Raw genomic sequence first — 25337 nt, 5'->3', positions numbered from 1 at the left:
ACTTCATGAACTCAGTTTATCTGATCCGGATTAAAAGGGATCAGTTGTCATCATCGTTCGAGTCACCTATTCCCCCCTGTTTACTCACGTTCATCTTGCCTTCGCAGCAAGACAATATTTTAAGTAGTGCTACCAATTTACAAATGCTTTTCATCCATGGTTTCGAACCACTCTGATAGGGAAAGGTTTCGATCTCGGCTTGTGTTCTTTTCTGCACTTTATATTGTCTGCTTGTCTTTGTTGAAAGCTAATTTGACAATCCACCGAACTTTCTTCTTCTTGCAGGGCTTTGAAACATTGCAAACCCTACAAGGCCTATTTCTTTGAGAGGATATACTCTCACTCCAGGCATTCTTTAATGGAAGTCGACCTAGGTACTACTGACCTACACTGCCGAGGTAGTACCTAAAGCGCTGTAATACAGGCCAACCCACGCTACTGATGAGCTACTGGACGCATAACAAATCATAGCCTTCAAATTGATCACAATTAGTACATCCATTTTCTCGATGCTGTAGAGAGATTTGTAGTATACCAGTATTCTATCTGTCGCTGGTGAATGCTTACGTTAGCCGGTAATGCGGCGGTATCCGACGGTATGCGGGGTTTTCTCATCTCACCAATTGCTTCATCTCATCCATAAAGACAGTAATAATGACTGGCAAAAGAACACAAGATCAAGAAATTTCTACACAAGAACCACAGATTTCAAATGGAGCGACACAAAATGATAATGAACCTTCCAAAAAGCGACGTCGTCGCATCCTCTCTTGCGATGCCTGTCGACGACTCAAGACGAGATGTGAAATCGAGTATGGCTCAGATACTTGCTCAAGATGTCGAAATCTGAGGATTACCTGTTTAAAAAGCGATGGCACTGAGAATTCAAATGGATCTAATGAGGCAAACTCGAATACGGACCTCGTGAAAAGGTGACTTCTTTCTTCTGCTCCTACTGACAAAACACTCTTAACCTTGCTTTAGTCTTCATCAAAAGGTCTTGAATCTTGAGAACTCGATGCAAGAGATGAAAGACCAATTAGCAAAACTCCAATCTCAGCCTCAGAGAGAACCGGTAGAACCACAGAGGGAGCAACAAATCATCTCACCTGCAGTATCAGCCAACAGTCATAGACAGGTAGTTGACCACGTCGAACCGGCTGACCAACATGTTCACGCTGCTCCTGCTGAAGTCATCAGAAGGGTAGCTTGCCAGGTAGTGGGAGACTTCAGAAGAGCCTTTCATACTAAAGAAGATGTTGTATCAATAGGCATGCTAGATCCTGCGACTGCAGACTCTCTAGTTAAAGCGTAAGAACAAATACTTTCTCCAAGTCGACGCTTACTCACATCATTATAGTTTCATAAAGCGACGTCGACATGTTCTTTTCATAGACAGCGAAAGTGATTTGGTGACACGAGGGACTCTAGTCCAGACTTCACCGTTTTTACACGCCGTGTGCTGCACGCAAGAAATGAGATACACTCACCGGAACCAAACAGATGCTTTGAAGCATAGACAAGTTTACGAACATGTGAGAAATATGCTGGGGCAGGTGATGATGGCAAGTCCTTTGCACCTGGAAGAAATAACCGGTGTTCTTATATCCACGTTATTCGTAGGGTCGCCATCAGTAAGATTCTGCTGTGTTCCAACATCGGGTTGCTCCTAGCTAATTAGACGTTCAGTTCGAGGCAGAGTATGTCGATAGCTGGCTGTTAAGTGGTCATTGTGCCCAACAAGCCATGTTATGCATCCAATTCTCGGACATCATCAAGCGGAATAATGCTGGTACTTCAACAATGATTGATCTTCGCTCGATACGGCTTTGGGCCAACGTATGCTTGGTACACTTACAGTAAGCTGAGCCCATTGGCTTTCCTTGGTGACTCGGAAATGCTAACCGGTCGGAAACAGTTGGTCGGCTACAACAGGAAGACCATCGATCCTGCCAGGATCCTACTTCAGCCAGTGCAGGAATTTGCTCAACTTTGAGCAGGCGACCATGCGCGATGCCATGTTGATTGCCGAGGTCTCTCTTTATTGTACACTCCAGAAAAATGTATGTGGGAAGCCTGATTTTGCCAGTGATGGGAGTTGTGAGCACTTTACAATCTGGAAGCAGAAATGGGGATATCTTCTTGGTGAGTGCTTCGATACAATGCTTTGACGTGAGGCTTATAGTTACTAATGTCTATCAGAGTTACCTACCAGTCTTGTCTTGAATCTCAGCTATTGGATCGCCAATCTAATCCTCGCCAAACGATCTCTAGATGAGATCGAAGCTCGAGCATTGAGTGCTCCTACACCTATCTCTCCGCAAACATCCCGCAGTTCTACAGCACAATTTCAAGCCATACCAACAAAGGATCTACAAGACCATGTATACGAGCTAAGCTTTCGAGTGGTTTTGGCTTTTGTGGCCATTCCAAGCTCGAGCTCGGGAGATTTGCCAGAGTTCCATTCCCTCTGCGTCGCCTACTCCATGCTCATACTATGCCAGTACGACGAGTTGCCTCCTTCGATACCTCACGACGAACTTTTCTCTGCCTTGACCGAAGTCAAGCGTCGCTGCAATGACTATTCTGTAGCGGTTGAGTTTAGTGCTGAACGAGCTTTGGAGAGGCTCAGGGCAGATACTCAGGCGCTTGATACGGCAAATTCGGTGAATCAAGAGGCGCAGTTTGGTAGCCATGCCGGCCATTCTCAGAATGCAGGCGTCGGTAGAGCCAATGTGAATATCAACGAGGTTGGGCTCGATAATCTCGACTTTTTCTTCAACGGAGGGTATTTGGACATTCTAGATATTGACAACTTTCTTCTTTAGTAGGTAGCATCCATCAAATATCCATAAAATTGTTTTCTCAAAAGGGTATAATCTTGAAGTTCGAAATATAATTACATTAATCTTGATCATCTTCCAAACCATTGCTTTATTCTCATAATCATAGGCGTCCAATACAGCGCATCCAAACTGTCTCTCAAATAATGATTGAACCCATACGTGGCAGCGTTTGCAAATCCAACAAATTGCGTCGATGTATTCAAAGCAGCGATAGTCGTTTCTGAGACAGGCGTCCCTAGTGCTTCGAGTAGTCTGTTCACGAGTCCTGGCGTCCAGAGGAGGACGTACATGAATGGGTATCCGTTTAGTAGCATCATTCTTTTGATCTCGACTTCGACGTCGCGGGTGTTTCGACGCTGAGGAAACTCGCTGGCGTTGGTTTGGAGAACATTGGTGTTTTCTTGTTGTGAGATTGGTGTTTCTTGAGGAGGTTCAGTGTTAGTGACTTCTGCATAAACTAGATCTGATCCTCTCTTTGACGATGTTGGTCTGTGGCGGATGGATCTACCGTTGTATCTGCTATTGCTAGCTTCGCTCTCACCTCGTATGTCATCTCGGATTTCCTCGATCTTGTCTTGCTGCAGGTTGTTCCAGAAACTCTTCCTCTGGTCAAACATAGTTGGCGAATTTGGAGCAATGTTTGGTTCGAAAGTATCAAGCTCCGTGTCATTCTCCTTCATCATCTTAAAGCCCATCTCTTTAGAGCCTTTCGAAAACATGGTGTTGGTGTTTTGCGTTGAGAACGAAAGAGTTCGTCGTGTCGTTTTGTTCCCCAGGCCGAGGTGTCGTCGAAGATAAATCCATATATAAATGTAGATGACGATAGTCATGAAGATGACAAAGAGGCGCCAGCCATGTGTCATGCCATATCGTAGGTCAGGCCGAGTCGATGATATCCAGCACCAGTTGCCCCCAACTGGCTTCATCTCACCCGCAATGGTAGGGATGAGACTTGTGATGACTGGCATGATCCATATTGCGCCACAGATCAAAACCTTTCTTGTTTTTGACGTGGTGGGGATATACAAATAGCGAGTTACTGTGAGAAGAGTCGTCACAGAGATTGCCAGTACCGAAAAGTCAGCTGCTGAAACTGAGAGTTGTCCGATAAACCCATTGACAACACATGGTGTTCCTTCCTTGAGTTCCCATGTATTAAGGTATATAATTCCAGACACTGAGTTGTTGAGAGTATTAATGAATTCTATTACATGGTTAGTCTCGTTGCGATATTCAAGGTGAGTTTACAAACCAGCAACCATAAGGTTTAGAACAAGTACATGGCGGAAATTTTGAAGATGTCGACGATATATGACAAAAGATATCAAGACACAAGTCGTTGCTACACATGACAACAGACTACCCGCCAAGGTGACAGACGATATCACCTTGTCGACCTTGTCTCCCATATTGGGCAGTTCCTAAGGTTCATACTAGAGACTGGCAAACAAAGTTTAAAGGGAAAGAGCCGGACGAAAAAGAGAGGTTGAGTTATATTGTCTGAGTGTTTGTATTTGTAGGTTTTATCCACTCTGTAACAAGGGTGAGACCGGGGAGCCCAGTCTCCGTATAGATTAATACGGGACTAGTCTCGGCGTCCCCATGATGTGAAGCTCAAGCCATTATCGTGAGTCAGCAGATGGAGGATCTACATACTCAGAAAGAATTGTTTCCTTTAGTATGAGAGTACAGTTTGAGATAGGAACAGTTTATTAACACGGCTTTATTCTCAGACTATTACCATAGGCCAAGAGAAGATCCCTTTAGACGGTCTAGAAACGGTCAAAATAGAGTTTAAACATGATACAGACTATCCTTAAGCGAGTTTTGTAAAGCCTGCCAACGCAAGGATACATCCATCCTCGTGGCTATACTTACACGAAAATCCACAAATAAGACCCTGACAACAAACTCTGACAAGTCCCTTTGACCGGAGATCACAGCTCTTTTGGGCTCGGATATCTTTGTCGTAGCGTGGCCTTACAGGGCATCTTGAGAGTTGGGACGAACGAATTAGGAAATGAATTCGGATTTTAGACAGAAGATCTTTAGCCGGAGGCTTAACTCCCGAGGAGCATGATACTACGAGATTGCGTGTTCTTGTTTGGGTGCGTCGATACGCGGGTAAAGGTGAATAACATGGATTCGCTTACTTCATCGAAACTACCATGGCTTGGTCTAGAACTGAATAATATACGGAGGGCTGAACAGGCACATTGAATGGTGGGTATTTTCTTTGTTTGTTTCCTTACGCGGAGACATTATTTCCTTTCTCTAGCTCATATCCATTAAATCCATCCTTCATACCTTCTTCGATCACCTCGTGATCTTATCACCCTCTCAACCATATAGCTCTCTCGCAACCTCATAACTGTTAATAAACTCAATCTGCTCTTTCCTCCAATCATCATCTTCCACCCAATTCTTCGTAGCATTGAGGACCATGTTCTTGGGCTTTGACATATCATACTTGGGCCACTTGGGCAAACTGCCTTTCTTTGATCCCTTTGGATTAGGATCAAGGTTGTTGACGAATCTCACATAAGCTTGGCCGATACTATTAGCCAGCTCAGCGTGACTATCGTATTGAGGGCTTGGGCCGAGAAGACCGGATATATTCTGGAAACTGAACGCCACATTATCAAAATGTCTGACGCCATCCCATTCCGCTCTCTGTGACCATCTTTGATCGAAACGATAACTGTACACAGATTCGCCAGCCTCTGTGAATAGCTCGGCTAATTTGCGACGTCCAGATATCATGGCAATATCTCCTCCTATAGCACATGCTCTTCGACCTTGAAGATTTCCCTTTTGTCTTGAACAATCCGTGATATGATACGGTGGCTGATGGCAAGGATCGTCTGGGTAAAGCTCAAGCAATTTTCGAATCGTCGGCGCGCTGAGTGCATAGTTTCTCCATCTATAAGCTTCATAGAAAAGATCTTGTTCCGTGTTGGCGACTCCCACGCAGAATCCTTCGTCAGTGTTGGCTCCAATTATGCTTGGCACCGAAGAGAATTTATTTTCTCGTATAAGTTGGCTTGGATAGCCAGTGAGGTATGTGCCGTCTATCAAAGGATTCCAAACAAAAGAAGGGCGCGCTTCATATAAGGTCTTTTCGTCTAGTCCGCGAAGACAGGCCAGTTGATCTTTTGCGTTCCAACAACCAACTGTTCTTGTGAGATTTTCAAAAGGAACGGTGTAGTAGCTAAGATCATGAACCTAATCGGATTAGTCAGTAAATATCAAACGATGAGATAGATTCCATACCTGAGCACCCGTAATTCCTCCACTTTCGAGAATGGCTCCACGATACAACTTCTCATCCTGCCCATCAAAGCTGAACATATGATACGAAATAGACTGGGCTCCTGCACTCTCTCCCCACACAACTACTCGATCTGGATCACCTCCAAAAGCTTCAATGTTCTCCTTAATCCAACGAAGAGCGAGCCTCTGGTCCAAAAGGCCGGCATTGGCGTTCCCTTCTTTCAGAAGATTGAAATTCTGTAGGAACCCCCACATGCCCAGTCTGTAGTTGAAACTGACGGCTAGGATGGGTTCTTTTATGTCTTGACTAACTTTTACTATGCCAGAGAGGTTATACTGAGGATCTGCTGAACTACCGGCAGATAGGCCACCGCCATAAATCCACACGCTGTGTCCAGTCAGTTTTGTCATATCAACACTCTCTAAATTTTACAACGTACAGAACTGGTAGGAGCTTCTTGGGCTTTCCTGCTGGTCTGATAACATTTATCGAGAGACAGTCTTCTGACATGGTCCAGTTCTGCGAATACTGCATACAGCTGTCCCCATATTCTGTTGCTGTACGTTCTTCGTCAAAGGAAGCGCTCAGGCTCTGTGGCCACTTGAACCTCAGGTCTCCTGCAGGTGGCTGAGCATAAGGAATTCCGAGAAAGGCATCTTGGTTCCAGTTGGAGATGTGTTTGCCGATGTATGTTCCGTTCAGTGTCTTGGCCTTGGGTGAAGCTGCACTGACGACTTCAGTAAAGACAGCAAAAAGGAGAAGATGAAATATCGGAATAATTTTTAAGTTGGCCATGACGGCTTACTGGAAGGAAACGAGAGTAGTATCAGTCCTTCTAAAGCTCCAAGCATAGTCCTGAGTGGTGGGCGGGACTTATAAGTCCCGTGTTCTCTTCATTCTATATGCTGCAAGACTCTGAACCTGTTTAACAAAACCATAACCACGGCTATCTAAAATGGTCATCTGGCTTAGCGGTCTGATTATTTCCACCAACGATGAGCCATGTAGTAGCACTGTATTTAATGCAGTTACATTGCCTTTCCCGGAGGATACAACCTGGGATGGATTCAGTACATTCCCCGCGTTACTAGCATGGGATGCGTCGATCTGGGGTAGTACCTTCGATTTAGAAGTGGTCGGAGTTAGTCCCGTATGGGAAGGAGATCATGGTCTCTAGTCTAGATGTTGTATTTATTGACAGAGCAGGTTCTTTGAAACTCTTCAGAACTCTTCGCTATAAACTGCTTTGGTTCATGTTACTCAACCATTTGAAAAGTCCATTACAGACATTTTGTGATTGACACTCCAGACTAGCTGCAAGAACAAGAAAAACAGTTCGTCGTTCTCTTCTCGCTAATAATGCACTGTCTTTAGGCAAATTGTCGTGGTCAGCAACAGCACTAATACGACCCTGGCCATCTGATATTCAGCCGGCAAAATCATTTCCCCACCAATCAGCATCCTCTGTTTAAACAGAATCCAACCTCATGTCCGTTATACTGGTGAGTATTTGCCGACATATTTGCCAACTTATGCACATAGCTTGAAATTGAACTTTACCAGCCCCGTGACAACATTCATAGTGTTCTTCCTCTTCAAGTAATGGAACCCATCCAGCTTCGCCCTCTGCTCTGCCGTTCCAATTCCGAGCTGCTCCAGAACTTCAGCAACCACTGCATATAAAATCTCGAGACTTCCATCCTCGATCTTTACAGCAATACCAAGCGGGCCTTTTGCTCCAAGACGTCGAGTATCTTCAGACTCTCGAATACCTAGGCCGTAACAAGCATCCGCGCCAACCTTGCCGAACAGCTGGCCCTTGTAGCTATGCATAAGATTGGTGCAGAAACGTCCCGTACCACCTACTTGTTCGGAATGTTGTGCCATGGCGTTGAAGACGCGGGCGAGGTTTCGAATCCTCTGTGTTGTTGATGATTCAGATTTTTCGACGTCATCAGCTGCTGCTGCGAAGATTGCAAAGGTGCAGCCCATATCATAGAGAGGATAGGCTGGCGCTGGGAGATTGCAGCCATCAACGCCCCATTTGACTTGTTTCGGATCAAGAGATAGTTCTTCCACGACTCTCTTGACCTCACGTTGCATGGGATGGTCCAGCTCATGATAGTTGAGAACTTCAACGCCTAAAGCTTCGGCGCCCGCCATCATAGCAACATGTTTTCCAGAACAGTTGTTGCAGATGCCCGTCGGTTCAAATCCAGCTTTGATCCACGAACGATTCACTTCCTCAGAGACTGCTGGATGACCACCGCACTGAAGGTCTTTCTCCTCTGCTTTGATCTTGCTGAGCATGTTCTTGGCGCGTGAGATATGAAAGTCTTCACTGTTGTGAGAAGCACACATGAGAGCCAAGTCAACGTCATCGAATCCGTACTTCTCCATGGCGCCGGTTTCGATGACAGCTACGGCTTGAGCTGGCTTGGCTGCTGATCGAGAAAGAGTCATTCGAGAAGGGTTTCCAGCTGAAAAGAGGACATTGCCCCTTGTGTCCGTTACAGCAATGTGTACGCCGTGGGTGTTTTCAATGATGCCACCTCGGTCTGTGACTACACAGTCTCGGTCTAGCAAAGAAGTTCGAGTCATATTGGGATGAAGTATATTGATCGTTCGATGGGTGTCAAGTCTTTGGTCTTTGTTTAGCCCAAATCATTTTGATGGTAGCAAGCAGCAAGATCTTATAAGTTGGTTGAAGAGAATAAGCAAGAAGGGGATTTGCTCTTCCCCTTGTGTCGTCCAATCAGGCATTGCCAGTGGAGGTGAGTCAGAGCAAGGGCGCATATGGAGTCTTCCTCTGACAGTGAAAGGAAGGTGCTTGAGTTTAATCTCGAAATATTACCTGAATAGGACCATAAAAACGTCGACAAGCCTTGTTGGGTGATATGATCTACTATGACTCACAGTAGCAGCGAATCAGAATTGCCGTATCTTGACTCAAGAAACTTTGGTTGACACGACCAACAGATCTTGTCGGGGATTAGACGGCAATTGTGCAAGACAAAATGGCAGTTGAAGGCTTCGAGAACGGGTTTCTCCATATCGGCATATGCCTTTCCACGACAAAGAGAGGCATTGAAGTGCAGGTCTCCTATTTTTAGATCTTGTACACCGAATCTCAGGAAGTGCGAAAAGATTGCCGATCATTGATCATATCATTCGTTGAACCATGTCACTCAAGGATTGATCTTCGACGAGTACCCAAGCTCAAGATTGTTCACATGTAGAAGTGTTCTAATAGGGATCGACCTCAATGGAAAACAATTTTGTACTGAGCTGCGGCTTTAGGAGGTCTCTGATGACAGTTCACTTAAAACCGCAAAGGTTGTCAATTGGTGGTGGAGTTAAAATGGAGGCAGGAATCGGAGACTTTTTGGTGTCGTTCCTGGTTCCAACGGTCGGTTAGTGAGTTTCAGCGGTGCGCAACACTAATCCCCCACCAATTCCTGATATACGAGCCTCCCACGTGACCTTGTCAGCTGTCACGTATTGTAACTTTGCAAGACAGGATTCAACTAAAAATACAGCAAAAATGACGGGGCATTAATTATCAGCCTCTGATATTAGATTTGACAAGGGGAATAACCTCAGAATGCCAAGTAGATAGACAAGACTAAACTTATCTGGTAAAACCCCTTATTGCCAGTTACGTTACCAGCCACACCCACTACGTCACATCATGGCCTTGATCCCTGTCGGCGACACAGAGAAACAGGATTCTAGACCCGTCGATACCTGGCAGCGTCGTCTTTATGACGATTTGCACGTCAGCCTCTATTTCATCTCGATTCCTGTTTGCGGAGGGAAAGAACTGTTATTTAACTTTGTATCGTATCTGGTGGTGGAGTTTCTTTATCCTTCTCTCAACATCTCTTCCTCTACCACCTCTTCAATCCAAATCACCAGACTTTAGGACTCTCCCAATCTCTCCCAGGCCATCAACATGTCGTCATCTGTATGTACCCCTCCAACTCTACTACAACCCATCGCACAGCCACTAACAATACCCCCAGACCGAGCAGAGAAGCGATCTCGAAGAGGATCAGGTCGAGCAGGAGAAGCCCCAGCGCAAGACAAAGACCAAGAAGTCAAAGGGCGAGCGACGCAAGCGACGCGCCCGATTCGATGACTACGATGACGAGCAGGACAACAACCAAATGTCCCAGAGCAACTACAACGCCCAGCAACAGCAGATGCAGCAGCAACAAATGCAGCAACAACAACAGCAGCAGATGCAGCAGCAGCAGCAACAGCAGGGCGGCGGTGGCGGAAAGAGTGATGCTCTCAGTCTGCATCTCGAGTTGAACCTCGAGATTGAGATTCAGCTCAAGGCGAGAATCCATGGTGATCTCACCCTGTGTCTACTGTAAGTTGTACTGGTAATTGACTTTGCGATCGTCACTAACATTCCACAGGAACTAAACACCCCGACTTTATTATTATAATGTTCATAAGCACTACCTATGAATGACACACGACTGTTGGAATTATCACGGCGTTGGGGTTTATGACTGGATTGGCATTTCCTAGCATCTATCTACTATATACACATACACATGTACCAAACAATTCTCTTAGCCATGTCTTACATCAAAGACATGGCATGGCTATTTTATATACTTATTTATCTGTCAAAGGCAATTGAAGTCAGAACTAGTGACGGTTAAAACGCTCGGTCGCAAGCTAATTGTGAAGCTATCTCAGATCCGCGATGCTAGCTCCCTGCAAACGTCGCACGGTGATCAACGATCAACTAGCGCTGTCAAAGTCCCCATTGAATTGAAGATCTTGGCTTGGCTCGCGCTCACCAGCCACGTCAGCCATCTTGTCATACACACGACTCCACTGTCGACATCGCGTCACGATTACTGTATTATGGTGTTGACAATAACTTGGCAGGACAATTGATGATGCAGATAAGATATCGATAAGAGATAATCTACGTGAACTCTCATGCTGACTATTTACCCTATACCATTCCATGCAGTATTGTAAGTTTTTTACAACAAGAACTTAAAGTGAGTTAAAACAATCAGTCTGCAATGAAGCAGTCCATTTGTTCTCTCTTACGCCAAATAATATATCATCCCATATCGAATTCAGACTTCTCTTGCTTCTATGAGGTGCTTTGGGGGTGTTTTGCTAGAAGGAATTCGGATACTGACTGAATTAAATAGAGTATATATTGCCGAAAGAGACCTTGTATAAGCTTTGTTTATCAGTTTGGGGATATACGCGCCAACTTTCATTGATCCATTCGTGATTCTTGAGACTCGCATTTTTCTTACAACGACCTGAGTTCTCATTACAGGGCTACATGTTCAGAGCTTGGAGTTCAAGATGGCGAATCGAGTTCTTCAACTTGGATGGATTAGAAAATATCAAAGATCATTCTTGGTACTCCAGTTTGGTCAATGGTTGGTATCAACAGATTTTGTTGGGTCCCAAAGGGAAGTTTAAACACAAGACCATCAAAGCATTACAGACATTCGTTGGTACCATAGTAAAAGATATTGAATATCCAATGGTCACTTTTCAGTCTACAATTTAGTTTTCAAACGATTCAAGAGGCTTTCCAGGAAGAATTCTGTGCGTTCGAAACTGTAAATGTAAAGATAGGCCCGACATAACAGAAGACAGTTAATGCCCTATCAAATGACAGCCAAAGCTCGAGCAGGTTCTGGCCATAATGAAGGCAGTTCTGAAGTGGCAGGTCAATAGTCTTATGGAGGAGGATTTCAAGTAACGGGGCTTAATGAAAGCCATTGAGCTTGAAATTCAAGTGGCTGAGGTGTGGAATTGATCTGATATGCAGACAAGGTTGACTCTGTGGGGAATGAATGACAACAAAATGTGGATTCCGTACTTATATGCCGAAGCTGAACACGAAAGACTTTTCTTGTATTTGCTTTTTACCAGATCTCGGTGACCATTCTCTTCGGCATGTCACGGTACCCTCGGGCATCTCCAGCGGCTGATGATAGAGAAACAAAAACAAAAATTTAGATCTTCAAGTCGAATGATCATTGCATATTCACCGCTTGAGGGGACTCCATTTACACACCTAATTAGGAAAGACATTGCAAAGTGGGAGATCTGGCCATGTGTCTTAGAATCCTGTCATCTCCGATACTGCATAGACCCAAGGATCTCGTCCGGATCCGATGCGGGTCACACGGGAAGAATGCAAGTCATGCGGAGACGGGAAGATCAAAGAGGCCTGACCGAGTGGATATTTTGTAGTTGAGCATGTCAAAGTGCGAGGTTGATTGGAAGAGAGCAAGGTCAAGGGTTTTTGAGGCTGAGGTCGAGGCCGAGAAGCTGATACTCGATACAGGTAGTTAATCAGAGATTCAGTATCCACTGACTAGACAGACTCCATCAAATTGACGTTTTTTTTGATGTTCAGCGCTGAAGTGCAAAGTGAATCCATTCCCGTCGCCCTTGGTAAAATGTTGATTGACTCGCGGAATTTCTCGGACTACAGGAAATGTCTCACTCATCTGTGTGTCACGCATAACCGCTCGTCCGAGGTTACTTCTGGAACCTTTGCCGCCCAAAGAATTATATCTCTCTAGACCCTAGTCCTTGTCCATTCTCTTCTTCCCCTCGCCCACTCTTTAAGGTCAGTGTTGGAGGGTTACATGATCTACCTTGCCTTCTCTCCGTTGACAGCTACCTTACTGTAACAAGGGGCTTTACGACGTGAAGGAAACAGTTACAGATCTGCGAGACAAAGAGTGTCGCACCTGAACCAGATTGACGAGAAAATCGAAAGGTTTTGGAATATCCTCATATGTTTTTTCTTATTCTAAAACAAGCAAAAGAATTCCCATTGAATCTTACTCTTTTCCTGCCTCCTGATCTTTTCGTCTCGGGTGTGTTTTGCTGAGGGTTTCTGAATTTAATGATCTGACAACAGAGCGAGGCGGGTAGATGCATGTCCCCAGGTACTGAAGGCAGTTCTCGAAGTGCATTGCAGGGGATGCTTGGCCTTGCAGCCCTACCTGACCTTGTTCTTTACCAAAGGCTGGTCCTTGTCTTTGAGTTGGATACAGCGGCATTTTTTGGGACCGGATGGGAAACCGGATGCACGACAACTCATCAACGATATTCTTGTAATGACAGCGGCTATTGCCTGGTCGATCATGATCAGCCTGAAATAAGATCCAATTGGAGTGTATGCCGATAGTAGATGCAATATTCATTACAGTATCATTAAAGTACATTCTTCAGACCTATAGTACAGTAGTTTCCCTTCATGATATGATGATACGTAGCCCAACGCCAGTAAACAAACACGAATCAGAGATGCTTGCTATCAAACATCCTCGACTGTTGGCTTCCTATACGAGCCTGCCTCACTCATGGAGGGATTCTTGTTATGCCTCTTGTCCTTGTCCTTTTCTTTTTCCTTTTCCTGCTCTCCTCCCCAGACGGAGCTCGCCACAGTGGCATCCTCGTCATTGTTTGTACTCTCATTCATCTTCTTGGCCAGTGAGAAGATAGAAAAGTCCTGGCTGAGACTGGTCAGAATGCTACCATCAGAACCCCCCTCACTCTTGGTAGGGCTGTCAATGTTGAGGCGACTAAGAGCATCGGCGATGCGTTGGCGCTTAGCCTCCTTGGCCTCTGGATCGAGGAAGGTCGTCTTCTTGATCTCGGGAATCTTAGCAGGAGAAGGTGGCTCAGCGCCAGGATGACGACCAGTTGCGATGAATTCGGCCCTCTCAGCCTCTTCCTTGGCGGTCTGTTCCTGGTGCTGCTTCATCTTCTCGTCAACCGTCTTGGGCGCATTGGGATCAGGTACAGGCTTAGGTTCCTTCTTCTCACGACGAGTGAGCTCTACTTCGAGAACACGAGTGCCCATAGCGACTTTTGATCGTAGACCATCGTCATCACGATCGTAGTACAGGGCCCAGATGCCAGGGAGTTCTTCTACAGCGCAGAAGCCCTCCCAGCCTTCACATGTCATGCGACGATCTTGCTTGGTGCAGTCAAAGGGACCAGTGATGTGGCCTTCAGTGTCGGCGCGAACTCCGTACTTGACTTCGTAGGTGTTCTTGTCAACATAGATCCAGTTCAGGAACGGAGGGTCGTCGCTGATGGTAGTGACCAGACCCTCGAACTCTGCATCTGGGAAAGGAAGGAAATATCCTGAGAACGCATAGCCTTTGCTGATGTTGTTCTTGGGATCATGATTGTAAAGAGGATGCTCATTGGCAATGTAGAGCTAAGATATGAGTCAGTGATGTGTTAGGAAGAGTTGATGATATCAACATACCTTTGAATCTTTCAAGACGACCAATTTGTTGTTGATATCACGGCTTCTGATAGAAGGCTTGACGCAAGAGACAACGAGGTTGCAACGTCGACCACGATGCTCCTCTCGCTTCGACTTGCTCTGACTCTGTCGAATCGCTTCCTGCGTACCCAGCATAGCGGGGCAGACAGTAAGAGCAAGGAGCATGGGAATCGACATGATGACTTTGTCTTTGTCGTCCTTCTGAACAGCTTCTTTGAGTTTATCGACTTCTTCCAATAGCTTTTGTTTACAGACACCACTTAGGAGTTGCTGGAGCTTGCTTTCGGTTGAGTCTTGTTCTTGTTGGGGCTGGGAAGAGAATGAGTATGTTGAATCAACGTTGGGAGACGAGGATGAAGGGCACGACATTGAATGTCGCCGGACAGGTGGCGATGTTAACGGTGGCAAGGAGAAACCAAACAAGGGACATTCAGGCTCTCAGGGTAGTGAGTGTAAGGTTTGAGGTTGGGATGGGTTGAATGCGAGACACGCCCGATGCACAACGTGGAGAGAGGGGAGTGTTATTCCAGGATGCTATAGGTAATCTCTGAGCGAGAATATACAAAGACACAATATTATATCGGCTACAGATGTATTGTACCAGAATACCTAGAGTATAGAAGAGAATGTAGTAGCTGGATGGACACCCTGTACCTACCAGCCAAGAATACAACACCAGGATAATTGCGTGTCATACAGAAAGGACTGCCGGTGTTTCCCGACAGAATCATGCCATCTTTGTTTGATGCGTGCTACGTTGGAGACTTTTTGAGTTGGGATCAAAAAAGAAAGTATGGTTAAGGGACCTTGATCCCTGTCTATATCCGACGCGACTCTCTGAATCGAGATTCTATACTACTAATGTGAAACATAACTCAGGCACGGGTACCCCTGTCAGCAAAATGCCACCGTCGTCCTAAAACACGACCCTTGAGGACTACTAAGCGAGGCGAATAAGAGAGACCCTTTCTATAAACGCCCAATTCAGGCATGTTGGGTTTGAATAGCTAAACGAGGCTTTTGTTTAGTTGAACGATAACCAATTGAGTTGATCGCATAATTAATTGACTGAAGATGCCCTCTTGGCAGGTGATTGAACCGGCTATTTTCCCGGTGCTCGGCACAAGAGAACCTTTGCATAGCAGCCACCGGCTGTTCCCGTGTCTACAGATAGTTACAGGTACTAACCATGTCTCGTTTCTCAGCTCCAATTAACTAACTCTCAACTACCCTTGTTTCCCCAGGACAGGATCTGTAACTAGCGTCGCCACAGCACACGCCAACATCGGATGATAACTCTAGATATGTGTAACTCAAAGGGCCCCTCTCAAGTCCCTGTGTGTTGTTTCTGTAACTAGCCTCGACTCTTGTGGATTGTCCCTTTTGTTGAATGGCCTTATCTTGAATGACAGCCCATTCCCCATACCGGATCGGAATACCCGTAACAGGTGAAGCTCCCCTTGCGACCCTGAACGTCTAGCCCTAGATCCTTACAGCCTGAACACTGGGTCTAGAAACTGTCCTTTTTGTTCTCGAATTGCGGCTGCGGCTGCGGCTGCGGCTGAAGTAGTCTCCAGTCAATCTTTTCCACCTAAACATGGACATGGCCATCAGCATGGGTGGCCTTGCATGCATCGCATGATATCGTGGAGCATCAGTCTAGGCTCTTGATTGGAAGTGACCCCAGAATCTCAACCTCAGCCATGCGCAGTAACCCAACTCTATTTTACAGATAACCTGGACCTAGACCTAGTAGCTCAGTGTGAGACCGCATGAGTTGGACTTCAGTACAGACAACCTAGATGGACAACTCATCAATGACCTTCCATTGCATCCAATACGGATATGCCGGATATTGCTTCTGTCACTGCTTCAACAGACTGGGGCCGGATCAAACCTCTCTCGTCTACGGTCCCTCGGCATCGGGATGTTTCGCAATGAAGATCATACTGCAACGTGCAGTGCAGCATGGATCTAGACTCAGATATCGCAACTCTAGACTCAGTCAACAGACACAAATGTCACCCCTTGCTGGGGCCAAATCTTCTATATAAGGTGGCCTCTCCATCGCCTTCAATCCAGCTCATCTCATCAGCACTCACCATCCAATCCATTCAACAATCATCTACTTGAGCCTCAGCCTCGACCATCTTCACCACTCCTTCAACAAACAACCAACTTTGACAACTCTTGTCCAACACCACCCAATCCCACACAATGTCTGCCCCTACTTCGTAAGCAATCCCCTCTCCAACTCTCTTCTTCACTCTACACTTCCCTCCTCCATCGCCCAACCATGACTTCTAAGTCAAAAAGAAAGTCTCAAGACTGACTAACTTAGCACTGCTTCTCCCCCTCCTGCCTCTGAACTCCCCTTTGCCAACCTTCCCTCTTCCCCTGCTCCTGGTCGCAACTCGACTACCGCGTAAGCACACTCTTCAGTATGTCATTAAGCAATTCGCTAACCATCTTGGCTCTTACAGTCTGTCCAAGCCCGCCTACGCCTCCGACTCTGACTCCGACGGTCAGGCTCGAGGTGGTCGCCGCAGCCAGAAGCAGCAGTTTGTTGTTCCTCTACCCACCTCCACCGGTCTCTCTCAACCCGCTGGTCAACTGCTCAAGGGTGCCACCGACGAGAACGGTAACCAAAAGTCCGCCGCTCTCCTTGTCGGTATCAAGCTCGACCTTGAGGCCGAGGTCCACTTGACTGCCCGAGTCAAGGGTGACATCTGCATTGGACTTTACTAGACGATCGATACTTCATCTTCGACTTCTTATTGGGTTTATGCACTCAGTGATTTGGTCGCGGGAAACAGGTTGATGGCCATGTTATGATGACGAATGGGATACCTCAACATGCCTAACTGTCTGGACGGGCTGGCAAACGAATCGGGGTGTTAAAAATGGATGGATTTTCTTTTACTCTGGACTGGGATATAAAATTTGTAGCTGGCATAATGATAACATTTTGCTACTATCTTTTCTCTCTATCGACTGCTTTGTGATGTGATTGAATGGACTTTACCACTGAGTCTTGAGCGATCAACTAAGGATTTAAAGCTCTACCAAAAGGTATAAGATAATCCGAAAAACATTAAGAGATTTACAGAAATCTGCCCATTAAGCTATATTCACCGTTGATAGAAACATGGTCGCTAACGGTGATTGACATGTCCCATGTCGAGCCAAGACTTGGCATGTTCCTTTCCAGGGTCTGTAAAGTCAGCAACCGAAATTCTCAGGGAAAAGGTTGCAACGGTCGCTCCCATCCAATCGTCACTCTTGGATCATTCAAGAGTGGAAATAGTTTGCTATAATTCTCCGAGAGATCGTAAGATGATAGCCAGATGTGGTATCCGCTGCGCCGCGACCCTGCGTAAGGAGAGTATCGAGTTCAGATGGCTTTTACAAGAGGTTGCAGCGAATATGAGTGAAATCGTATGTCGTTGATCAGATCTTGGTCCCTGCAGATTGGTTCGTTGGCCGAATTTAGTTGTCTGATGGTTCAGGGTAAATGACAGAGAAGCCATTGACATCAGATGAAATCCCGATGAAGTTTGGGGAGGTACACAGGAATCACTGCAAGTGAATGCGCTGTATCGTGGTTACTCGATTGAATATCTGGCCAATCATTCAAGAATAGGTGAGAGAAGTGAAGGTCAAGCACTCATATCGCTTAATCTAACAGTTGATGTCGCTGAAGGGTGATACAGCTTAGGTAGGTAGACTTAGACGGAAGGACAGGATTGTGGAGACATAGAACAAACTGTACCTGAGCTTGTTTGACTCCCGTAACATATCAACCCGAACAACGAAGAAGTCTTGCACGCAGAGCAGCCATTTCATTCACTATCATTCAATTTGATTGCATTTCAAACAGCTATTAATGTAGTGTTGCTATTTAAGTTCAAACCGGGTTGTCTGATTGTTCCGCCACCGGCTCAAAGAAGCAATTCCAGGTCCGCGACGCGCCAACGGCAGGTACGAAAGTGCAAGAATAAAGGGAAGGAAGCTCTCCACTTTCTTCAAGCTATCACAGGAAGGAAGCAAAAGCAACTCCCTCTTTCCTTCTCTTTTTTCAACATTTCGCGATTTTGTGACGTCGTCAAAATGCCGAAGCGCGCGCATGACGTTGTCGACCTTACAGGCGACGATGAAAGTGAGACGCGTCAAAAACGGCCCGCTACCGGTTCATCAAGTCAGCGCCAACACCAAAGCTATCCTGGACAAGGTGGAACCAGCGTCTATGGCGGTTCTTCATCACAAAATGTCCCTTCATCTACTGCTGAACCAGATTATCTTGACCTGACTCAGGATGACGAGGGTCCTCCTCTTGAACTATACGGAACATTCCGTATGTTGCATTCCTACGTTATACATCATGACATGTTCTGACATTATACAGATGGAAAGATTGTTGGCGTTAGATATTACGCAGGCTACGCATCACCAGGTGGTATGTTTTTCGCTCTCTCGACCACATATTAGACACTCACAATTACACAGAAGCTGTTCTCTGCAAACGAGAACCCAACAACCAGGTTCGTGCTACCCCAAGTGGTCTCATTCTCTGTCAATATGGCGACATCATTCTAGGTACTGAACATATCTAACCTGCTATAGTACGATAGCAATGCTATTCGGGTAGACAACGTCCTTGGCCATCAGATCGGCCATATCCCGCGAAATGTCGCGTCAAAAATCGCCCCATATGTGGTAAGGCAAACAACCCATTGCGCACGTTGAACAGCTTCTGTCTGACATGAAACTCAGGATCGCGGCGATGTCGTCCTCGAGGCCCAGCTCACGGGCGAAAAGGCTTTCTATGACTGTCCAGTTAAGCTCTTCTTCTATGGGCCTAGCGACCCGCAGGAGCGCTCAAGGATTGAGGAATTACTCAAAAAGGATAGGCTAGTCAAGGTGACGGAACTCAAGAACACTAGAAAGGAAGCTGAGGCCCGCAAGAAGGCTGCAATGGGTCTAAAGAGCGGCACCTCGACCCATGGAGTTGGTGATGCACTTGCTGTTCCTCAGAAGCCAGAGATCACCATGGATAATGTGCTCCAGAACAGTGAGGCTGTTGAGATGCGCAAAGGTGGTGATGCTATCAAGTCTCTTGCGATTGGTGAGGATGAGTTGGAGAAGATGTCAATGGCTGAGCAGCCCGAAGACCTCAAGGCACAGCTTTTGCCATACCAGCTACAGGTATGTCCTGTCGCGATAACGCATGGACTTCACTGACTTGTTGAAGGGATTGGCCTGGATGACTGCCAAAGAGAACCCCCAGCTACCAGCCGAGGGTTCCAAGGAGCCTGTACAGCTCTGGCTGCAGCAGTCTAAGAAGAAGTTCTACAATGTTGCGTCTGGCTTCGTAACAAGCACCGCACCAAAGCTGCTCTCAGGAGGTATCCTTGCCGACGACATGGGCTTGGGCAAAACTCTGCAGATCATCAGCTTGATCCTGACTGGCGGCAAGGGCCCAACCCTCATCGTTGCACCTGTCAGTGTTATGAGTAATTGGAGCCAGCAGATCAAGCGACACATCCGTGGCGACAAGCAGCCTAACATACTTACATATCATGGCAGCGAAAAGGCGACAGCGAAACAGCTCCAGACTTACGACGTTGTGATTACCAGTTATGGAAGGTTGGCCAGAGAGCGTGATCAGGGTGTGAACAGAGTCTTGACCTCGCACCACATCAAGTGGCGCCGCGTGGTTCTCGATGAGGGTCACACTATTCGAAATTCCAGTACAAAGGTGGCACAGGCTGCCTGTGAGATTAATGCAGAGTCTCGCTGGGTCTTGACAGGAACCCCAATGTGAGTTGCGCCCTACTTAAATGATATGCAAGCTAACCTAGCAGTGTTAATTCGGTCAAGGATCTACACTCCCTTGTCAAGTTTCTTCACATCACCGGAGGTATCGAGCAGCCTGAAATCTTCAATGCGCAAATCAGTCGCAGACTGGCTTCTGGAGACAAGGGCGGCGAAACGCTTCTTCAGGCGCTCATGCACGACCTTTGTCTGCGTCGCAAAAAGAATATGAAGTTTGTGGATCTCAAGTTGCCAGCCAAGAAGGAGTACGTCCATAGAATCCCATTCCGAAAGGACGAGAAACGCAAGTACGATGCATTACTGTAAGTTTGCAAACCATGATCACTTTGGATCAAATGTTGACAAAGAAATAGGGACGAAGCCAGAGGCGAGCTTGAGCAATGGCAGGCAGGCTCCCAAGCCGGACAAAGGGGACGTTTCCAGAACGTACTAGAGCGCCTGCTTCGCCTTCGACAAATGTAAGACCACGCCTTTGACGCCATTTGAGAATGTACTAAGTAAACTAGTTGCAATCATTGGACTCTCTGCAAAGAGCGTGTCAGCGATGTTCTTAATCTACTCAACGAGCATGAGGTAGTTCCCCTCAACGACAAGAACCGTGGCCTTCTTCAAGAGGCTCTTCGTCTGTACATCGAAAGCCAGGAGGAATGCGCAATCTGCTACGACAACCCGAACGACCCTGTTATCACAACCTGCAAGCATGTGTTCTGTCGAAACTGCATCTCTCGCGCTATCCATATCCAGCACAAATGTCCTATGTGTCGTAACAAGCTCGAGGAGAGCAGCCTTCTCGAACCAGCGCCTGAAGACCCTGGCGAAGAAGAAGACTTTGACGCTGAGTCGCAGAGCTCCAAGACGGAAGCGATGCTACAGATTCTCAAGGCAACCATGCGAAAGGAAGGATCCAAGGTTGTTGTTTTCTCTCAATGGACGTCGTTCCTCAATATTGTTGAGGCACAGCTGAAAGCTGAGGGAATGGGCTACACACGTATCGATGGTAGCATGAAAGCGGACAAGCGTGACAAGGCCATTGAGGCTCTCGACAACGACCCCGAGACACGTGTCATGCTCGCCAGTCTGGCGGTCTGCAGTGTTGGTCTCAACCTCGTAGCTGCCGACACAGTCATTCTCTCTGACAGCTGTAAGTTTCTCCGTTGCTGTATTCTTGAGTTAGCTAACACCAATCTACAGGGTGGGCTCCTGCCATCGAGGACCAGGCTATTGACCGCGTTCACCGACTGGGCCAGACCCGTGAGACGACCATTTTTCGCCTCGTCATGGAGGGTTCGGTGGAGGAGCGCGTGCTTGATGTACAGAGCGAGAAGCGAGAGCTGGTGACGAAGGCGTTCCAAGAAAAGAACACCAAGAACAAGAAGCGCCAGAATACACGCGCAGCAGACATTTCCAAGCTGCTCGGCTAACAAGCCATGATTTGGGTGTTTAGGACAGGCGTTTGATTGTAGATATCCGGAATGGGGCTGCGAGAAGGGCGTTATTACACGCATCGTCATGAGTTCAGAGCTGCGAGCCTACCGCGCTCTCTCAGTAGGAGTTAATGTTACTCGCAGAGTCTATACTCTCTACAATTGGACTTTGTTTTTGCGACGAATATTTTCCAATTGATTGAGTGCTATCATGGCAGGACTTGCTTACGGATACCTCTTGGGCGCCGTAACATCACAGTGTAAGGTTCTCGGAATTCTAGAAAGTCAAGACATGGAATGGCATTTCTACTCATCAGTCGTTTATGCAATCTAGCTATGTGTATAGAGTACAATGGTGCTGTTTCTACCCGCCCAGCAAGGGCTAGTATACATAAAATATCGTCACACTCATAACAAACTCCAGTCCACTAGCTGCTTAATGAAGCCATCTAGCGTAAGCCCATCTGATACGCTCCAGCGCCCTGGTCTGCAGCTGGATTCCCTTCATATTTGATAGGTCGTCAAGATCCTCGAGGAATTCCCTGCCAATCTCACGGGGCATGAGCTTGTCGACAAGGTTTCTGAGAATGTGAACTTCGGCGAGCAAGAGACCATGATCCTTGTACGAGAGAAGATTAGTCTCTGTAGGTCGGGCTTCAGATAGAATGCGGTCCACATTGCGGAGAACACGGATGGCCTTGCCAGCCTTATGGGTTTGACGCTGTCCAGATCGTCCGCCAAAGACACCACGAAGGTATTGGAATATGCTATACGAGACGAGAACACCGGGAGTAAGACCAACGAATCCGAAAACAAGTTCTTGGCTCTTGAGAAGAGAGTCAATGCCAGTCATAGCAACCTCAAGGTCGACCTTTGTCTTCTGGACCTGGATGAGGAGGGATCGCACGAGATCTCCACGGATCGTACCCATGAAAGGATGTCGGAGATCTTTCTCAAAAGCTCGCAGCACAGGGGTAACATCGCCTTCAGCAACCTTGTGTCGGATATCATCAACTTGAATATCAGTCAGGGTGCTTCCATCTTCAGTAGCGAAGTATGGCTTATCGAGAGCAAAGTCAACTACCATGCGCTCAAGGCTCTCACGGTCGGCCTTGAGGCTGTCCCTGCTCATGATTGCAATCTCGCTGGTCTTGTCGTGTCGAATAGTTGAAATAACCTTCGAAGTCGGTTCGATGACCCAGTTAAACCAGAAATCCCGGATAGTAACGCCGAATCCAACGAACCATTCAATGATATCAGCTTTTCGGTTAACCAAAATGCGTAGGACAGTTGTTGAAGAAAGAAGGCCAATAATAGTAGGGAGCCAGTAGCGAACGAGAGCACCGGGTCGACCGTTTTCCCTCGCCAATGCCTGCATAGCAGTGAGATGCTCAGGAAGAGACTTATCAATAATGGTGAGTAGTCGTCGAGCCAGAATAGCTGGTCGATCCGCGGTGGTGTTACCGTCCATGTGAACGGAGAGCTCAGGATCCTCCTCGACGCCAGCAAAAACCTTGTCCTCAAAATCGCTGATGTTAACATCTAGAGTAGAGACTTCTTTCAAAACCATATCGATGAGTGCAACACTGCGCTCGACGACACCCTTAAGATCGTGGTGGTCCTGAAGATCAGCCTTATCGTCATCAAGCCCAAATTGGAGGCCTTCATCCATCAATACACCAAGACCACTGGCTGTGATTTCCCGCAGTTTCTTCAGCTGCGCCTGCTTGCGTCGAGCCTCTGAGCGAGACAAAGCAACCGGTGACAGGACTCTGCGTTGAATGTTGGCAATTGACCGTTCCCGGATACTGTCTTGCACAATGCCATAGAATTGAGACCAGTGTAGCGAAATGTTTGATGTTGTAGAATCGACGAGTTCGCCCGGAGCATGGTGAAGAGAACCTGCCTGAGCCCGTAACTTGGTAGCAGTGTAGACTTCCTGGGACCAAGCCCAGACCCTTAGAGGAGACGTCTGAACAGCATAAAGACTACTATAAGAATAGGTCCCCAAGACTTCATCCCAGTACCAAACATCATCGTTGAGAGGGACGATCTGATCTAGGAGTGTGTTGAGAATAACACCATGGAGTTGAATGGTAGCTTTGCTCACGAGAAGCCATTCCAGCTCATTCTCGTAAGGACTCTTGGCGTCATCGGACTGAGTTTCGTTCACCGAGATGTTTGCAGGGGCAGGGATTTGAGATGAGATAAGAAGATCTTTGATACGCCAAGCCGGTAGAAGTGGTTTCGAGGACGAGGTAGTACTCAGTGATTGAATGGTGCGAAGCAAGTGATCGAGACGCGGAGTTGAGAAGGCATTAGCCACAGCAAAACCATGCTCTTCAGTCTCTGAGCGTTCATCTTCAGAAGTTGCCTCGGATAGAACTGGCAGACGGTCGAGGTAGGCGTCAAGCCGCCGCACTTGACTACAGGTACGGTCAGTGGCTTGTAGGATTGGAACAGTAGATGAGGGCAGGAAGCACGAAGTTTTAAAGGTCAGGGGATAGAGAAGATCAAGGCTGGGCAGACGAACTCAGAGACAAGCGTCATTGTAGGACCAAGGATAAGCTTGTTTAGATCTGATAGTTACGAAGCCAATGGCTAGAGCACCGCATCAGTCAGCAAGAGCCCGGCTCGTAAGATAAAGCAACCCTGTGCGCGAGAGATGAAACGGGAGCTTGAGCTCCAGAAAGTCGGTGGAGAGCTCGGCAGGTAACCCCGGACGGGCGGCGGACTGTAACGGCGATTGCGGCAGTTTGCGGCAGTTTGCAGCCGGGAGGTAAGCGCCGAATCACGGGGAACACGGACAGTAAGCTCGGAGGCTGCGCAGCCGCTGGACAGGGCGGCAGGTCGCGTGCGGATGGCGAGGGTGAGAGTGTGAGTGCAAGCTTCTCGAGAGCTTGTACAAGCTCAACATAACACGAATGCGATGCGGGAGATGAATCAAATGTGGGGAAACAGGCTATGGCATGATGCCACACGTCAATCCAGGTCCATTAAAATCAAGCAAAACTGTTGGCTGTCGTAAAAACGGAAGCTGAATCAAACAGGGTAGAAACGCAATAAGGCTGTTTACCCATCATATGACTTTGCACCGATCAATTGCACTTCTCTGGGAAGGAACGCACAATGTAATGCATAATAATGACCTTGATACATGACGTGGTGTTCATGGGGAAAGAAGGTGTGAGTGGGTTGGGTTGGAGTTGCTCAAAGTGTCCTGGCTTATTCGTATTCGGATCGCCTTGTCAGCTATCGCCATCTGGAACTGTCCAATCACGTGTAATAAAATTGTTCTCAAACAACGGGATTGCCTGTGAGTGCCCAGATATGTATCTTATTGCATCGATAAAGATGCAATGCTGTCATTGTCCGTTCTATGCAGTCAGCTATATGCCTATGTACTCTACGTTTATGGCAGACTTTCACAGGCTTTATTACATGCAGTTCAGGGTATCCGTGTTGATGAGGGTTGTGTCTGAACGAACGATTCTCAAATATGTTTGAAGCTATGTGATTGTGCTTAATTAGATCTCGAATATAGTCGAAATTTAGGGATATCTAGACTATAGTAAAACTACATGATAACCTATACTGCGAACTTAAGAGCCCTCCGTTATGTACATCTCGTTACAATTTCA

The 25337-nt window shown here is 46.9% G+C and overlaps 8 protein-coding genes across 8 annotated transcripts; 4 read left to right on the top strand and 4 right to left on the bottom strand.

Moving 5' to 3' along the window:
• The first annotated feature begins 643 nt into the window (after positions 1 to 643).
• B0J16DRAFT_366946 (uncharacterized protein) lies at positions 644 to 2903 on the top strand. The gene is made up of 6 exons (XM_046130110.1): positions 644 to 932; positions 985 to 1311; positions 1361 to 1634; positions 1690 to 1859; positions 1919 to 2145; positions 2203 to 2903. The coding sequence occupies exons 1-6, from the start codon at positions 655 to 657 to the stop codon at positions 2826 to 2828; spliced, it is 1902 nt and encodes a 633-aa protein (XP_045989413.1). The 5' UTR covers positions 644 to 654; the 3' UTR covers positions 2829 to 2903.
• B0J16DRAFT_279102 (Alpha/Beta hydrolase protein) lies at positions 2881 to 6915 on the bottom strand (the record flags this gene model as incomplete). The annotated part of the gene is made up of 5 exons (XM_046123852.1): positions 2881 to 3246; positions 3355 to 4066; positions 5379 to 6071; positions 6120 to 6507; positions 6560 to 6915. The coding sequence occupies 5 exons, from the start codon at positions 6913 to 6915 to the stop codon at positions 2915 to 2917; spliced, it is 2481 nt and encodes an 826-aa protein (XP_045989412.1). The 3' UTR covers positions 2881 to 2914.
• Positions 6916 to 7291: 376 nt separating this feature from the next.
• B0J16DRAFT_329100 (L-asparaginase II) lies at positions 7292 to 8979 on the bottom strand. Its single transcript, XM_046126285.1, has one exon. The coding sequence runs from the start codon at positions 8719 to 8721 to the stop codon at positions 7651 to 7653; it is 1071 nt and encodes a 356-aa protein (XP_045989411.1). The 5' UTR covers positions 8722 to 8979; the 3' UTR covers positions 7292 to 7650.
• Positions 8980 to 10075: 1096 nt separating this feature from the next.
• On the top strand, positions 10076 to 10502 carry B0J16DRAFT_378218 (uncharacterized protein; the record flags this gene model as incomplete). The annotated part of the gene is made up of 2 exons (XM_046130904.1): positions 10076 to 10087; positions 10146 to 10502. The coding sequence occupies 2 exons, from the start codon at positions 10076 to 10078 to the stop codon at positions 10500 to 10502; spliced, it is 369 nt and encodes a 122-aa protein (XP_045989410.1).
• A 2951-nt stretch (positions 10503 to 13453) lies between these two features.
• On the bottom strand, positions 13454 to 14806 carry B0J16DRAFT_366941 (uncharacterized protein; the record flags this gene model as incomplete). The annotated part of the gene is made up of 2 exons (XM_046130109.1): positions 13454 to 14365; positions 14417 to 14806. 2 exons carry the CDS (start codon positions 14804 to 14806, stop codon positions 13454 to 13456), a joined length of 1302 nt encoding a protein of 433 aa, XP_045989409.1.
• A 1717-nt stretch (positions 14807 to 16523) lies between these two features.
• B0J16DRAFT_28183 (uncharacterized protein) lies at positions 16524 to 17241 on the top strand. The gene is made up of 3 exons (XM_046123955.1): positions 16524 to 16671; positions 16779 to 16862; positions 16921 to 17241. Exons 1-3 carry the CDS (start codon positions 16655 to 16657, stop codon positions 17183 to 17185), a joined length of 366 nt encoding a protein of 121 aa, XP_045989408.1. The 5' UTR covers positions 16524 to 16654; the 3' UTR covers positions 17186 to 17241.
• A 1171-nt stretch (positions 17242 to 18412) lies between these two features.
• B0J16DRAFT_28162 (SNF2 family N-terminal domain-containing protein) lies at positions 18413 to 21913 on the top strand. The gene is made up of 10 exons (XM_046123947.1): positions 18413 to 18791; positions 18843 to 18893; positions 18944 to 18978; positions 19061 to 19153; positions 19211 to 19642; positions 19689 to 20257; positions 20302 to 20574; positions 20626 to 20730; positions 20779 to 21413; positions 21464 to 21913. Exons 1-10 carry the CDS (start codon positions 18548 to 18550, stop codon positions 21691 to 21693), a joined length of 2667 nt encoding a protein of 888 aa, XP_045989407.1. The 5' UTR covers positions 18413 to 18547; the 3' UTR covers positions 21694 to 21913.
• Positions 21914 to 22132: 219 nt separating this feature from the next.
• Positions 22133 to 24311, bottom strand: B0J16DRAFT_352556 (ATP synthase regulation protein NCA2-domain-containing protein; the record flags this gene model as incomplete). The annotated part of the gene is made up of 2 exons (XM_046129262.1): positions 22133 to 24117; positions 24287 to 24311. 2 exons carry the CDS (start codon positions 24309 to 24311, stop codon positions 22133 to 22135), a joined length of 2010 nt encoding a protein of 669 aa, XP_045989406.1.
• Positions 24312 to 25337: the final 1026 nt, after the last annotated feature.

The sequence above is a fragment of the Fusarium flagelliforme genome, assembly GCF_020744385.1.
Source record: "Fusarium flagelliforme strain FIESC 12 MPI-CAGE-AA-0113 chromosome Unknown B0J16scaffold_1, whole genome shotgun sequence".
Lineage (NCBI taxonomy): Eukaryota > Fungi > Ascomycota > Sordariomycetes > Hypocreales > Nectriaceae > Fusarium > Fusarium flagelliforme.
Note: the sequence above shows the minus strand (reverse complement) of the source record. Positions and strands in the feature narration are given on the sequence as shown.

What these genes read in the sequence shown, in the direction of transcription:
- B0J16DRAFT_366946 (XM_046130110.1), top strand. Translation starts at nt 655, where the DNA reads ATGACTGGCAAAAGAACACAAGATCAAGAAATTTCTACACAAGAACCA. An exon ending in GCAGACTCTCTAGTTAAAGC is followed by an intron (nt 1,312 to 1,360) that starts GTAAGAACAAAT and finishes ACATCATTATAG; the next exon opens with TTTCATAAAGCGACGTCGAC. An exon ending in GAAATGGGGATATCTTCTTG is followed by an intron (nt 2,146 to 2,202) that starts GTGAGTGCTTCG and finishes AATGTCTATCAG; the next exon opens with AGTTACCTACCAGTCTTGTC.
- B0J16DRAFT_329100 (XM_046126285.1), bottom strand. Translation starts at nt 8,721, where the DNA reads ATGACTCGAACTTCTTTGCTAGACCGAGACTGTGTAGTCACAGACCGA.
- B0J16DRAFT_28183 (XM_046123955.1), top strand. An exon ending in GGTCGCAACTCGACTACCGC is followed by an intron (nt 16,863 to 16,920) that starts GTAAGCACACTC and finishes TGGCTCTTACAG; the next exon opens with TCTGTCCAAGCCCGCCTACG.
- B0J16DRAFT_28162 (XM_046123947.1), top strand. Translation starts at nt 18,548, where the DNA reads ATGCCGAAGCGCGCGCATGACGTTGTCGACCTTACAGGCGACGATGAA. An exon ending in TTTTGCCATACCAGCTACAG is followed by an intron (nt 19,643 to 19,688) that starts GTATGTCCTGTC and finishes GACTTGTTGAAG; the next exon opens with GGATTGGCCTGGATGACTGC. An exon ending in CGCAAGTACGATGCATTACT is followed by an intron (nt 20,575 to 20,625) that starts GTAAGTTTGCAA and finishes ACAAAGAAATAG; the next exon opens with GGACGAAGCCAGAGGCGAGC.